The following is a 16,721-nucleotide window of genomic DNA, read 5'->3' as shown; positions in this document are numbered from 1 at the left end:
TTTCACAACCGCTGATGAGCCTCAAAATATGCTGGCAAATCTAACTTTGTAGGAATCACCTCACTATCATCACAGGCAGGATTACAGTGGAAGGTAATATCTATATAGATAACAAAGGATCCACCAATGACAATGGGTACTGTCACAGCTCGTCTCCTCCCCACACAATGACCTCTACAGTCTACGATAAGAAAATAAAATTAGGATATAAGAATGCTTCACATATATTTATATATAGTAAGAAATAAATGTGATGCTTTCACTTTTACTTTCAAGGGGTGCACAAAATGCAGCAATGAAAGCTAATGATTTATTTATACTCAGTCTACTGACATAACATAATGGGCCAATCTTCAGGTGTAAATAAACTGAAAAACATGGCATTTGGGTAAAAAAAGACTCCCATGCATGGTACTGGAACAGTTTTTAAAGCGGGTGGCCCATCTCACACATTGTTGTGCGAGTCACCCAATGTGAACGAGGATGGACCGCCCAGGTACAGCAACCCTCCATTCACTTCTATGGGAGTCCTTGGCTATTTCCAGAATTCCTATAGAAGTAAATGGACAGCTTTACTTCACTTTGAGGGCCCCATTCTAGACACTGGTGCGGGTCCTACCTCTAGGATCCGAACCTCTCTGACATTGGTGGCAAATCCTAGTGATATGCCTCCAATGTGCGAGATGGGCCAACCCCTTTAAAGATATGTTCTCACTCGGCGAATACACTACAGGTTTTCCACCCATATTTGTAACCATAGAATCTGCAAATCAAATCTGCAGGTAAACTTACATGCCGCGTGAATTTGAAATCCATAGCATATCCGTTCTTTGCTGCATATTTTTCCACTGAAAAATCCATAACAATGTAAACATACGGATTTTGCAACTGATTTGTTGTGAAATCCAGGCAACACCTGCAGCAGAAAATGTATGTGTGCGCCCACCACAGGAGAATGAGCTGCGCCGTCTCCCCCTGGAGCTCTACAGACAACTGCAAAACTGTGCAGCAAAGCGGTCCGCCCTACCGTAGCACAGTACGTAGGAGGAATTGTCTAATGCATCTTGAGATGGCTTGAGAAAGGCTCATGTATGAGCCGAAACGTCGCTCTGTGCCACTTTAAGGGTGACTAAAGCACACGGACTCATTGGAAAGTCCTTTGGAGTGCAGTCCAATTTTTGTCTTATACAAGTGGGTAAGCACCCATTGCCATACTTGGGCCTTGCACCCTCCTTTTTTTCCTTTTTTCTCTTGGATGGTGCAGCTGGTGGTTTTTCTTTTGTGTGTGTGTGTGTGTGTGTGTGTGTGTGTGTATATATACACACACACACACACACACACACACACATCCCCCATCACGACTATACAGAAGGACAGTGTCATTTCTTACCAGCTGCACCGGGCACTATGCGTTCAGGATACAAATCGGTCAAGAAAAGGCTGTTAATCAGAGTAGACTTCCCCAATCCAGATTCACCTATAAAAGAATAAAAAAGGTCATTTATATATTCAATCTAAATAACAGTTAACATCCACATGCTATCAAAAGAAACATGCAAAGTTCCATAGGTGCCATATTGTAATTAGGAAGCATGCTGGTGGTTCTATTGGGCGGACTTTATGGAAAACAATCACACAACTGAAATAATACTAATAATAATAATATATATTTTGCATGCCATACAGATATAAAGCAATCATCATAAATAAAGGTTATTCAACTAAATATTAGTTCAGTGATTAACAGAAAAGCTAAATCTGTAAACAAATTTCAATTGATGGTGGAAATATTCCATTTTGTAACTGAAAATGCAAACGCTTTTTTCTTATTACTCCTTTTACTTCATTTTCAGTTTAAAATGTATATTTTGTTCAAGGTTTTATTTGGAATTGAATATGCCGAGCCTTCTCGCTGTTTACCGCAGGCCTAAGTGAACAGAGCTTAGCCCCACCCAGGTCGGTGATGCTATTCATGACGTCACTGGGCCTGCGGCAAACAGCGAGAAGGCCGCTGCGCTACTGCCATTGCCGCTAGCTTCTCAAACAGCTGATCAGCAGGGGTCCCAGGTGTCGGACCCCCGCCGATCAGATCCTGATTATCTATCCAGAGGACAGATCAGTTTAAAAGAACTGCAGAACCCCTTTAATAGCAATAAAACTGTGTGATAGGCACATTCTATAGCTACAGAGCAGTTTTATATTTCATTCCACTCGAGATCTTTTCTTTCCCATCATAACAGCTGTTAAAAATCAATGAAAGAAACAAACATTCTAAAAACAGAAAAGACCAAGTCGCCACATTCAAGATAAGAAATCTATGTGCGCTGTTATGTGCAAATATACGCAAGGTCATATAACAAAAAAATAAATAAATAAAAAAAGCGGCAGAAGTTTTTCTTGTGTTTAATATGCAGCTGATGCATCCGAAAAGTCTGTTCTGACATCGGCTCTGATTGACTTATCCACAACAATGGACCAGATGACTAGATATAAAATATTGCATCTGTGGCAGAATATATCACACAGGACCTAAGTGTAGTGAGAGAGATATATATATATAAAAACGGAAAGAAAAGAAGAAGCACACAAGAAAAGGACGGGTGCAAAAAAAATCCTCCTGAGAGACCTGCGACCAAGATCCCAAGTGTAGATAGTGAAGCAAAAGAAGGCAGCACTCCAGATGGTAATGAAAAAGTGGACGGTTTATTCACTAATCAGCAACGTTTCAGCTCTCTCTATGGAAAAAGGCTCCATAGAGAGCTGAAACGTTGCTGATTAGTGAATAAACCGTCCACTTTTTCATTACCATCTGGAGTGCTGCCTTCTTTTGCTTCACTAATATATATATATATATATATATATATATATATATATATATTTTATCAAAACTGGTGTAAAGTAGAACTGGCTTAGTTGCCCATAGCAACCGATCAGATTCCACTTTTCATTTTTCACAGCTCCTTTGGAAAATGAAAGGTGGAATCTGATTGGTTGCTATGGTCAACTAAGCCAGTTCTACTTTACACCAATTTGATAAATCTGCCCCATAGTATTTTTTTATTTTCTGTTTTAATGGACTACTCAATGCCACTTCTGTTTCTTACCTACAACCATCAAGGTAAACTCAAATCCTTTTCTCACAGATTTTCGGTGAACCTGATTTGGGAGATTAGCAAATCCAACATATCCAGGGGTTTCTGGATTTGTGAACTGAGGCTGTATATTGAAGAAGAATACACGTTATACAGGGTTTCATGGAGAAAGAAGATGACGTCACAGATCACACAGGTGCTCCGTCCTGACATACTGAACAATCAAATCACTGTATGCAAGACATAATGGAGAAGAAACCTGTCTCATGGTGTAATCCGATCCTAGCATTCAATATGGATAAGCCATACAATGTTTCTACTATTCACTTCATTTAGATTGGAGATGGAATACTCCCCAGAATGCCATTCATCTATCCATGCACACATACAAGACATAGACAGGCACCGTAAATGTCATTCATTTTACTCTTAGAGGCTCAGCATTCTGTGCCTGGCCTTTGCAGAGAGAGTAGAGCCTCTAGGTGTAACGGCCACGCCCCCATTGCTCCTAGAGGCTCATTTGCATATATTAAAACATCATTTTTCTCAGCAATGCAGGCACATATGAACATGGGACCAACACAGATGTCTTCAGCTGCCAAGCGCACATGTAACAGGTCAGCCAGTGTCATAGGTACAGAACTGCTGACAGATGCAATTTAAAATTATAACTTTCCCATGGATTTTACACCGACTCCAAACATTACCCTTAGGCCTCATGCACACGACCGTTGTTTTATTCCGTGTCCATTGTTCAGTTTTTCGTGATTTTCTGCGGACCCATTGACTTTCAATGGGTCCGTTGAAAACTCGGCTAATGCACCGTTTGCCATCCGCGTCCGTGATTCCAGTCCGTCAAAAAAATATAACCGGTCCTATTTTTTTCACGGAAAATGGTTTGCGGGCCCATTCAAGTCAATGGGACCGTGAAAAAAAACGCGGAGGCACACAAGATTGTCATTTTTCCTATCATTTGCATGGCAAACTTGACTTAGATTTTTTTTTTTTTTACTTTCCTTCATGTCTGGTGATCCTCTAAAAATAAAGGAAGACACACGGAAACGGATCACGGAACAACGGAACCCCATTTTGCGGAACGGAACACAACAACGGTCGTGTGCATGAGGCCTTACACTTACACCCCAAAGATGAACAGACCATTATCATCTATTAATGGTCAGTTTGGCAGGGAAAAGAACCTGGACAGGACTACATATCCTCCAACACAAAATAATTGGGGGAATAGCAAACATGTACAACAATTTGCACGCCTGCCCTTCTCACTCACATACATACTACTCAGCACATAACTTTAAAGGGGTTGTCAGTTAAATAAAAATGGTATATATAACAAATGAATAGATATTCACCTGTTTTCTCTGTTTCTTTGACTGCTGCGCCACGTTCCTCCCAGTGCTGGCATCTTCTTGGCTGCAGCAGCGATGTTCTGTGCCCAGGTCACAACTGCAGCCAATTGATGGGACGGTGAACTGTGTGCACAGAACATCACTGCTGCAGCCAGTAAAACAAAGTGTAGCAGTAAGGACCAGAGCGCAGCGCAGGAAGAAGCAGAGGAGAAAACAGGCGAGTATTCCTTCATTATTTTAGACTGTTTACAGGGGTTGCCCAAGGTTTTATGTAACTCAGACAACCCCCTTAAAGTTTTCCAGTTTCACGATATTGATGACTTATCCTCTGGAGTCCAACTCCCGGCACCTTCACGGATGGACTGGGTAATCTCTTCTTTGTAAAAAGAGTATATAGACAACACATTGTTTGAGACTTGACGACCGATCACTCACTTCTGCCTGCACATGTCAAATCTAAAATACTGGAAAGCATGGACTCTACAGTGTGGTACACAGAACAGACCTTGGCCAGTGGAAATCCATTCTAGCGGTTTAGCACGTCAAGAGAAATCCAGCTACAATGCCTTTATTCCACAGGATGAAACATCCAACAGATCAGTGCAGCAGTAGCAACTTCAGTCTGTTTTATTGTATGGAATAAAGGGATTTTATCTGGATCCCTGTACAGTGCTGGATTTCTCTCCACGTGTCTGATCCAAAGCCTTCCGTGCACTTTGGGAGTATCCAGGAGAGGAGCGGTGAGCTGGACTGCTTTGATCATATTCGAGTTGTGAAGCACTACCTTAGCTTCCCAAGTGTGTGTTTCCTTTTTGTGCATACTCATTTTTCCATATCCTGCCACTCGACACCCCTTCACTTTGATCTGCACGCCCTCCATTATTCCTCCTCACCCACCAGGGGAATGGTCCATAAACGGCTGCACTACCTCCCCAAAACCAGTGGTCATCACTGGCTCTGCAATTTGGGAAAGACCACCTACTGTGTAGTGGACTAATCTCTCCACCTCGGCTGAACCAAACGTGTGTATTGGAGAGCCGGGAGGAAGACGGGAAAGCTAGCCGCCAGCTGAATGATAGCTAGTGAATGTGTATGGCCACCTATAGAGGCATCAGGGACATTTTTAATCTACTTGAACAATCCGTTTAATGGTGTATCCTCTCTATTAGTTAAAGGAAATGTGTCAAAAACTTTACCTGCCAGTAAAATCCAGATAACGACTCATCTTTTTTTCTAATCCGATTTTAATTTTCTGATCGTAGATTTTTTTTATTCTATTTCTATTAAACGCGATTAGCTGTTCTTAACAGCATTTAGAGAGCATTAAGAAAACTGCTTTATGGCAGCCCCATGGGCCATAGACACAATGCTCAGGAGGGGACCTCAGTGACATCTATGGGAGAGTTTTCTAGGCATCTCCTGTGATCTGTGCAGAGGTCATTGTACAAGGTAGGAATAGATAAGATCTGACAATCACCTATTGGTGGATCCTGTCTTATCTGTACACAGAGGTGATATCATTACAGGCAGGATTAGAAAGACAGATAAGCAGAAAACTGCAGTAAAGTGATCTGTACAGACCAAGGGGCGACTATTAGGCTTAAACGGCCAATGGGGATAACTGCAGGATTTATGGTTTTTGTTTAAAGAGGACCTTTCATCTGAATCAAGTAAGTAAACTGAATATACATACATGGAGAGCGGCGCCCAGGGATCCCCCTGCACTTACTGTTATCCCCGGGCGCCGCTCCGTTCTCCGGTTATAGGCTCCGGTAAAGTCACAGTTAGGCTCCACCCATTTGAGCCTGCCGGCGTCTCTTTCTCCTATGTTGTAGCGCTGGCCAATCGCAGCGCTCAGCTCATAGCATGGCTAAGAGCTGAGCGCTGCGATTGGCCAGCGCTACAGCATAGGAGAAGGAGACCGTGGCAGGCTCAAATGGGTGGAGCCTAACTATGACTTTACCAGAGCCTGTAACCGGAGAACGGAGCGGCGCCCGGGGATAATAGTAAGTGCAGGGGGATCCCTGGGCGCCGCTCTCCATGTATGTATATTCAGTTTACCTACTTGATTCAGATGAAAGGTCCTCTTTAAATATAGATATTGACATGGAAAATTCAAAACATGAAAGATTATTTAAAAATATGTTAAAACATTATTTAACCAATAGGTCATTTTCTGATGACATTCCCTCTACTAGGTTAAAATAAAATAAACCTGATAAAAAGGTTGTTAAAAAAAAAAAAAAAAAAAAAGGTTTCTCAAGTTTTATTACTATATTAAACACAATATGTCGCAATTATAAAGTTTTTCTTTCTATTACCTTTGACATCTTGTGGTTGATAAGAAAACTGCAAAACAAACAAACAGCAGTTAGAATACAGGGCTAAGCGGACAGATCATTTCTTCATCAGGTGGATTTACACGGGCTGACTGACAGATTGTAGAGAATGATCCGGATGCAATGTGTGTCTCATTGATGGCTGATAGGAGATGTAGTTATCAGATTATCCGATGAACAAGTGTTTTGCTCATTCGTAGGGTAATCAGTGGTACATTTACACTGACAGATAATCGATAACCAGTGTTCCTATCGATTATCTTTGGGATTCTTGGCCCATGTAATGGGCCCTTAAAGGGGTTTTCTGGGATTTTAATATTGATGACTTCTCCTCAGGATAGGTCATCAATATCAGATCGGCAGGGATCTGACACCCAGCAGCCTGCTGACCAGCTGGTTGAAGAGAAGGCATGCGCCTTGCGAGCACAGCCTTCCCTTCATTGTTTACCTGCTCGCCATCGCAACAGCAGCAGCGAGTAGGTGTAACTGCAAGAAGCCGTCCCATTCACTTCAATGGGCTCTGGGTGGTCAGGTAGTACCCGACTATGCCAGATAGCGTGCCGGAAGACATCCTGTTCCTCTGCCAGTACATCCTGCTGGAAGAACTTACCGCTAGTGTGAAACTAGCCCAACACTCAAAACCTTTCTGAACAGACCCAGAGCCATCCCTTATCACTCATGTGAAAGAGGACTACGGTTGGGTTCACACGTGGCTGATTAGCTGCGGATCTGGCATTGCAGATTTTTTGAGTCGCAAATCTGCGCATTGTACAGTATCAGCACACATGCTGCGTAAAAAAAAAAAAAAAACGCAGCAGAAAATATGTACTGTAGTACTGCAGATTTGAAATCTTGGGCATTTCAATTTATACTGTGGATGTCACCCTTTCCAACGCAAATAATGACACTGCGTCTAAAGCTAGATCCGGCAGGGTGTTTTTCCCTCTGCGCACTCCGGCAGTTTGTAAGGTACCGTCTGGCCTCAATTAACATAATGGGGACCGGTGGATATCCGGCAGAATTCTAGCAAATATGTGGAGAATTGGCTGGAAAAGATTCGCGATTAGCCTAACGTGCAGCTTTTCTGCAACAAAAGCCGCAGCATGTGTACGCACTCTTTTTGCATTTTTTTTTCTGCCACTAATCAGTCACAAGTGAACCAAGCCTAAGGTTTCTCAATCAGAATAATCCAATAAATTCATACTTTTGTTCAATTGTGCACCTAGGCCTTCTGCTTTTTCCCCCTCACGGTTTGCCATCATCTCTCAGAAGTGAACAGTTAACTACTTCAGGATGTGGCCTATTTTGGCCTTAGAGGACGCGCTTTTTTTTTTTTAAATTGTCACATATTAACCCCTTCCCGACCTATGATGTACTACGTCATGGGAACCAGTGCGTTCCCGCAATTTGACGTAATAGTACGTTATAGTGATCGCGCGGGCACCGGAGCGGTGCGCGATCACTGCAGGGGCCCGGCAGTCCGTGGCAGCCGGGCCCATGCTGTATCCGCCGGCCGGCGATGCAGGTGGATTAACCCCTTCTATGCCGCGACATAGAAGGGGTTTGTGTCGGGTGAGTGATCGCATCGAGTCCCCGCACTGCTGTGGCGGGGACTCTATGCAAAACAAGGCAGCCCGATGCCGTGCAGAGGCTGCACAATGCTTTTCACGGCATCGGGAACTGCCTTGTACGGGTGCAGAGGAGATCCAGCCTCAGGCTGCGTCTCCTAGGCAACCTGTTAGTGTATAACTGTGTCATACACTAACAGGCAATGCATTACAATACAGATGTATTGTAATGCAATGCAGAGGGGATCAGACCCCCAAAAGTGATCACAAATACAGTAAAGAAAAAAAAAAGTGTTTAATAATTTTATTTATTTTAAGTAAAAAAAGAAAAAAAAAAAGCCCCTTTTCCTTTATTTTATAATAAAAAAACTAAAACAAAACCCACACATATTAGGTATCGCCACGTCCGTAATGACCGGCTCTATAAATATATCACATGATCCACCCTGTCCGATAAACACCATTAAAAAAAAACTAAATAAAAACGGTGTAAAAAAATTCCATTTTTGCTACCTTGCACTTTTTGTGATGTAACACCAAGCGATCAAAAAGGTATCAATAAAAGTCACCTCATCCCGCAAAAAATGAGCACCTACCTAAGACAATCGCTCAAAAAAATAAAAAAACTATAGCTCTCAGAACATGGAGACATTAAAAAAAAGCTTTTTTTGTCACATTATATCACAAAAATTGCAACAGCAAATGATCAAAAAGGCATATGCCCCCCAAAATAGTACTAAACAGACCGTCACCTCATCCCTCAAAAAATGAGACCCTACCTAAGAGAATAGGTAAAAAAGCTATGCCTCTCAGACTATGGAGACACTAAAATATCATTATTTCGGTTTCAAAAATGCTATTATTGTGTAAAACTTAAAGGGACACTGTCAGGCCTTCTGAGCATAATTAGATCTTTATATGCTCTCCTAGGTCTTGTAATAAGTTTCCAATTCATATAAGTATTATCCCTGTGCGCATTGTAAAACGTGAAAAATAATCTTTATAATCACCTGTCAATCAACTGTCCTTTATGCCCAAGGGGCGTTCTTTGCGCCGCATCTGTGCCCAGCCGCACCCCAACTGCTGGATTCTTAGACACGTCCATGTCATTAGAATTCACTTCACTGGGCGGTATTTTCCTGTCCCCGATATTCGGAGATCCCGCGCATGCCCAATACGAAGTTACGGTCATCGGCCTCAATAGGGGACGCAGGCGCGATGTGATCCCGGCGAGTGAGGGTGCCGGGCGCATGCGCAGGATCTCGGAATTCTAATGAGATGGGCGTGTCTAAGGATCCGGCAGTGGGGTGCTGCTGGTCACAGATGCGGCGCAAAGAACGCCCCATTATTTTTCACGTTTTAAAATGTGCACAGGGATAATACTTATATGAACTGGAAACTTATTACAAGACCTAGGAGGGCATATAAAGATCTAATTACAAACATCTTTTAGCAATCAGTGAAAAACGCATTGCATACGCACTTTCTTCCGGATGCAATGCGTTTTTTCCTGAAGCCCCATTCACTTCTATGGGGCCAGGACTGCATGAAAAATGCAGAATATAGAACATGCTGCGTTTTTCACGCAACGCAAAACTGATGTGTGAAAAAAAAAAAAAAAAAAATGTACACAGACCCATTGAAATGAATGGGTCAGGATTCAGTGCTATGCATTCATGTCACACATTGCACCCGCGAGGAAAACTTGCTTGTGTGAAAGAGGCCTTACAGTCCTGGAATGTATTGGATAACACTGACATAATGCTGTCAGTGTTATCCAATACATTCCAGAGCTGTATGGGTTGCATAGCATCACAAATCAATATAATGCTAAGTGACCCCGTCAATACTGGAAGTTCAGGACGGGAGCTGCTGCTTATTCACGCTGTGAGTCAGATGCGCCAAGACTCTCATCTAAAAGGGGCCTAAAGCTACCAGCACACGGGTGTAGGTGACCAGAAATAAGATCACACCAATTTCCGAGCAGATTTATGTGCGTTTCTGCAGCATACCCACACCCAAATCTGCAATTTCTACCAGCTGTTTTTGGTGTGGATTAGATGCTGTTTTGCCGCAGATCAGCTCCTCCAGTATCCTGAGTTTATCCTGGCCATCCGGCGACCATTGTTACCAGGACCACTGAGTTGGACCCCAAGGAGTGTTACCTGACAGAGTGGACCTGTTTGGGCTTTCCTCTGCCCTCCACTCCGACTGCGCTGGTCGGGTGCGGCCTCTGGTCTTGAGACTGCGCCGAGACGCGTGGCGCATCCCCTGCTGGCTGCTGCCGGGAGCTGCCGCCTCCTGAACAGAACGACTCTGAGGAGAGCCGCTGGGAGGCTCTTTGGACCTACCCGACCTTTGGTGACTCTGCGCTAACCACTGTGGTCCGGTCAGCTTGACACCGCGGAGGGACGAGCAGGGAGATACTCGGCGGGAGAAGGGTGGCCCCACAGGCATACACTGCGCTGGGAAAGATCAGCACACAGCCGGGACATCGGAGCAGGGGTGCTTCAGAGGGGGGCTGTGAGGAGGCTAATCTGAGAGGGGAAGAGGACTTTCACTACTGGGGACCAAAGACAGGCACTTCTACTACTACCCCTACCACTAAGGCGCTGGTGGATGCCATGAGCCAAAACTGAAGAGATAGGGGAGGGTGGTTCTCTTGACCAAGTGGAGATAGATCTGAGTAAAATAATTTTTATTTTATGCACTTATATAGCGCTACTATATTCCGCAGCGCTTTACAGACATTAGCATCACTCACTGTCCCCAATGGGGCTCACAACCTAAGGTCCCCATCAGTAGGTCTTTGGAAAATTAATGGCTGCAATTACGAATTGCCAGTTCGCCCTTACAGGTAAAATAGACCATCTTCAAGCAGACCTAACCTGCCTACGCCATGACATTGATAAGATACGAGACAGAACAGCAGAGGTTGAGAGGCGACTGGGGTAGGTGGAAGATGTGGCGCACTCAGGGGAAAACCATGTAAGGGCCCTCCAGCAACAGGTGAAAATACTACAGGCAAAAGATGGAAGATGCAGAAAACCGAAATAGGCGTAACATACGCATCCTGGGCACCTTATAAAACGAAGTCTGGCCTCTATTAATCTGTCCTCCAGTTTTGTTGTGGAGCGGGCACACAGAATACCCACTAGACCCCTACCACCAGGGGCTCCTGCACACCCTTTCAAAGTCCTGAACTACCGCGATGGAGACACTATACTAGCAGCGGCTCGCCAGTTGAAAGAGGCAAAATTTGAGAACACCTGAATCTCATAGGTCCAAAGGCAGAGGCAAGTTTACGACGGTGAGATTAGGACTACGAGAGAAGGGCCTCGAATATGCCATGATATATCCTTCGCGCTTCAGAGTTCAAGATGGAGTCGGCAAAATTATTTTCTACCCCTGAAGAAGCATCTGACTGGCTAGACGAGAGAGGCTGAAAATCAGCAGGTTTCCAAGTATCTGCGACACAACACACCTTACGGATGGCCGTATTATTATAGACGAAGAGCTTCAGACGGACTGGACACCTTCGTTGCCCTTGGATTCGTTCGACAATACCGAGGACTTGGTGACTCCCGTGTTTTATGTGTCTCCCTGGAGTTTTTAAAGGGAAGGTTAGAGTATTGAAGATTCAGGATGCTAGGCTCAGATAGGTTGGGGGGGGGGGGGGGGGTTATTCATAACACTGCTATAGGTTTATCTGTTATGTTAGTCTACGTCCTGTGTGTTGTGCGCATGTGGGTATGAATGGCCTGGGCACTCTGGGGTCCTCCCATGTCGCTTCATAGGTTTCCTCTTTTGGAATGGCCACCTGTAGGTTTGTCTCCTGGAATGTCCAGGGGCTCAATGACAAAGTGAAATGATCCCTCGTGTTCAATTACTTGAAGGGATGCAACCCCGATGTGGTAATCTTGCAGGAGACTCACCTGAGAGGGCAGAAAATATTAGCTCTAAAACAGCCATGGGTCGGGCATGCCTATCACACAGTATATAATAACTATGCGAGAGCAGTCTCAGGGATTATAGCCAAGGTGCTCCCTTTTCAGCTACATATGATATCTTTGGACGTTACGTCATTGTTTTTGCTGCCGTGTGGGGTATAGATTATGTAATAGTTGGCCTATATGTCGTCGTCGTCCCCCCCCCCATTTCAGCGAGGTGTATTAGATGACATAATAGGAAAAGTGGCTTACGTAATTATGATGGGTGATTATAACGCTGTCTTAGATCCGATTGCGGATAGAATCCGCCCCCAAGTTACATCATAGGTCGCTTAATAACTGGGCAGAGACTCATGGTCTATCAGAGGCATGGCGACTCCTACAGCCTAGGGATCACCAGTATTCTTGTAATTCAGCATAATTTGCTACATTATCTCGCATAGACCTTGTGTTTGTTAACAGAACTGTTGCCAAGGATGGCTAAAGTGTAATACCTGCCAAGGGGTATTTCAGACCATGTTGCGATTCTGGCCCAACCGATTGCACCCCCGGACAGACAGTGGCACCTTAACTGTAAATGGCTGGAGGTTTTGCCTGTAGCTAGCGCAGCACAACAGGGTGTGACTGACAACTGGGCTTGCAACGAGGGATCCTCAGACCCTATTGTAGAATGGGAGGCTTTCAAGGCGGTTTTGCGGGGCACGCCTATACATGCTATAGCGTCGTATAGGAAAGAACTTGGGATTACTAGAGGTAAATTAGAAGCTGAACTAGGGCTTACGACAGAAATACACATCCATAACCCGAGTGAGGATACACACATGGATTGGGTGGAAGCGCAAAGACGCCTTAACCTCCATTTAGTGGATTATACCCAGAAAAAAACTTTTATTCCAAAAACAGGTGGTTTTCTCGGAGGGCGACAAGAATGGGAAAGTACTAGCCTATTTATCAAAAACTGAATCACTGCAAACAGTGGTTCCACATATTAGGATGTTAGGATAAATGAGCCTAAAGAAATATGTGAGCAATTTGCCGGATATTACTCTGATTTATATGAATCTAAAGCACCCTCTGAGAGTAGTGACTTACAGAATTTCCTAAAGGCCATTCCGCTCACACCACTATCCCAGTCGGACAGGATTTTCTTGGCTTCCCCAGTAACAGTGGGAGAAATTAAGATGGCAATAGAAAGCATGGCGGTCAGGAAGTCCCCTGGTCCGGACAGCTTCCCTTTGGAATGGTACAAGCTAGACATGGATGTGCAATGTGCGCGTTAAATTGTTTAAATATGCTTTTGAAAACCAATGAGCTGCCCCCATCTTTCATGGAGGAAACTATTGTGGTAATCCGCAAACCAGGGAAGCCCCCAGACTAGTGCAGTTCATATAGACCAATTTCCCTGCTGAACATCGATACTAAAATCTTAGCGAAAGTTCTGACTAGACGTCTCAGTGATGTTATACTATCGGTGATAGATGCCGATCAATCCGGTTTTATGCCGGGTAAGACCACAGATATACATCTTAGGAGGTTATTCACAAAGCTGGTTAGACACAAGAATTCGGGACCCCGGGTGATCGCCTCCCTTGACAATGAGAAAGCTTGCGATTCCGTTGAATGGAAGTTCATGTGGGAGAGACTGAAATGTTTGAGGTTCCCCCTGTCTTTTATACGGTGGATGCAGTTGTTATATCAGGTCCCAAAGGCAAGAGTAAGGGTAAATGGCTACCTGTCGTGCCCCTTTAGGTTGCATAGGGGTACCAGACAAGGGTGCCCCTTGCCCTCGTCATGGAACCTCTGACCCAATTGATCAACAATAATACGTTGATAGAGGGATGGACAATAGCAGGAATAAAAGAAAAGCTATCGTTGTATGCAGACGATATGTTAGTATATCTGGCAGATCCTGGTACCTCTTTGGAGGCTCTATTGGTTATGGTAGACAGTTTTGGAACATACTTGGGACTTCGGGTGAATTGGGCAAAGTCTAGCCTATGCCTTGTTGACGAGGTAGACAGAACGGATGTGTCTCCGCCGTCTCGCTTAGAGGTAGTTGACCGCTTCATATACTTGGGGATTCGGATACACAGAAACCCTAGTCCGTTTTATCAACTGAATGTGGTACCTACGATGAAGTATATTACCCGTAAAATCGAGGCCTGGGAAAACCTGCTATCATCTCTGGTGGGCCGAATAAACATTGTCAAAATGGTATTATTACCTAAATTGTTATAGGTTTTAGGGATCGACCGATTATCGGTTTTACTGAAATTATCGGCCGATATTGAGGATTTTGAACGTTATCGGTATCGGCATCTATTTTGCCGATATTCCGATAACGTATTGGGAACACAGAACGCGCTGCTCTCAGCGCTCTCTGTGTTCCCTCCGCAGCACAGGGGAGAAGGAAGCAGTGTCTCCTCCCCCTGTGCTGCTGCTGCCGCCAATGGCAGAAGAGGAGACAAGAGGAGGGGCGGGGCTGTGGCCGCTGCGCCACCAATGAAGATGAGTCTTTCATTAATTCATATACAGGAGGCGGGAGCTGGCTGCAGAATCACATAGCCGGCTCCTGACCTATGAACGGCAGCTGCGGTCCGCGGTAGTTAACCCCTTAGGTGCCGCGGATCGCAGGTACCGCTCATAGGAGGTCGGGAGCCGGCTATGTGATTCTGCAGCCAGCTCCCGCCTCCTGTATGTGAATGAGAGAGGTATCTTCATTGGTGGCGCAGTGCGCCCCCCAAGCCCCCTAGTATTAATCATTGGTGGCGCAGTGCGCCCCCCACCCCATAGTAAAAACGTTGGTGGCGCAGTGCGCCCCCCCACCCAAGCCCACCCCCCCAATCATTAGTGGCAGTGGCCACAGTATCCTTTCTCCCCTGCTCCTCCGATCGGAGCCCCAGCAGTGTAAGCCTGGGGCTCCGATCGGTTTCCATGGCAGCCAGGACGCTACTGAAGCTCTGGCTGCCATGGTAAGCTCCATGCTGCTGTGTGCACAAAGCACAGGGCAGCAGGGACAGCGTGAGATCCTATTCACCCTGATAGAGATCTATCAGGATGAATAGGACAAGGGTTCTAGTCCCTAAGGGGGCTAAAAGTTAGTAAAAAAAAAAAAAATAATAATATTAAGTATAAATGAAAAAGATTTAAAAAAATAAATAAATAATAATACACGTTAACAATAAACATATTAATTTTCAGCAGATTTGTGTAGGAAAATTTTTTTTTTTCTCAAAAATAAAAATACCCAGAATATCGGTATAAATTATCGGCTATCGGTCTGAAAGTTGACAAATTATCGGTATCGGCCCTAAAAAATCAATATCGGTCGATCCCTAATAGGTTTACAGAGAAACTCCTTCGAAAATTCCCAAATCTCACTTTGATTCCTTAGATAGACCGTTGTCGCCATTCTTGTGGAGACACCAGGCTCCCAGGGTGGCTAGGAAATCCCTAAAAGGCTCTATATTCACAGAATATCTCAGAACTGAGACTGCCAGATATGTATATTTACTATATATCGCCTCGCAACTAGTATACGCATCATGATGGATTAGGGCAGATGCGAATAACCCAGCAGTGGTCCTTGAAGCTGCGCTAGTGGGCTCGTACGAGGCGCTGGCAAACCTTGTGTATCGGGGAGGGGTGCACATGGTGAAACACTACAAAGAGGCTATGGTGAATGTGGTGGTGGCGTGGTAGTCATTTGTAGAGGTACATGTGGAGAGTGCAGATGGAGAGACCTGGTCCCCATATATCCATTTGTGGAGAAATAAGCATCTTAAAAGAGCTTCTCTATCTCCCCGACTTTGAATTCTGGCCCCAGAAAGGGGTAAGATACCTTACTCAATTATATGAAAACTGTTTTCTGTACTTTCAACAGTCTCAAAAGAGACTACAACCGTCCCCGTACACGTTTTTATCGATACCTCCAGTTGAGACATGCCTGCGGGGCGCAGTATAAAACTTCACCCCTAGAGTTTAAATGTGGGCCCCTCTAATCTATTGCTAGGCGAACACAGTCCTATAAACCAGTTCCCTCTTTTTATGAGGAGATAATGAAAATGCGAGATTCTCCACTCCGGCGATCGTTTGCGCGTTGGTCTGTGGATATCCCTGGCCTGGAGGCGTCTCACCAGAGGAGTTGAGCTCTGTATGGAGAACCGCGGTCATTAATGCCCGAGACCAGCTCATCCAGATCAAGTGGATACACAGGGTGTATCTGACACCGATGCACCTGTTTCACATGTGTAGACTACTGGATCCTTCATGTTCGAGATGCGGGGAGTCGAGAGGATCCTTGTACCATATCATATGGGCGTGTCCAATTATGCACTTTCATTAATACAGAGCTGGGGCTCCCGGGGATTTGTATGGTATTCTCTTTGGGATTTGTGGTAGACGT

At 44.7% G+C, this 16,721-nt stretch overlaps 1 protein-coding gene across 1 annotated transcript in view; it reads right to left on the bottom strand.

The window, feature by feature from the left end:
* Window positions 1-16,721, bottom strand: part of SEPTIN2 (septin 2) — a 49,617-nt gene that overhangs the window by 27,796 nt on the left and 5,100 nt on the right. Inside the window, exons 2-4 of the mRNA XM_040427933.1 lie at window positions 6,781-6,808; window positions 3,105-3,216; window positions 1,391-1,477 (exon numbers count right to left, since the gene is read on the bottom strand). Coding sequence (XP_040283867.1) covers window positions 1,391-1,477; window positions 3,105-3,216; window positions 6,781-6,789 — 208 coding nt within the window. The 5' untranslated portion in view covers window positions 6,790-6,808. The remainder of the gene's footprint in view (window positions 1-1,390; window positions 1,478-3,104; window positions 3,217-6,780; window positions 6,809-16,721) is intronic.

The sequence above is a fragment of the Bufo bufo genome, chromosome 4 (assembly GCF_905171765.1).
Source record: "Bufo bufo chromosome 4, aBufBuf1.1, whole genome shotgun sequence".
Classification (NCBI taxonomy): Eukaryota; Metazoa; Chordata; class Amphibia; order Anura; family Bufonidae; genus Bufo; species Bufo bufo.
The sequence above is the reverse complement of the archived record's forward strand: the minus strand, read 5'-3'. Positions and strand labels throughout refer to the sequence as shown.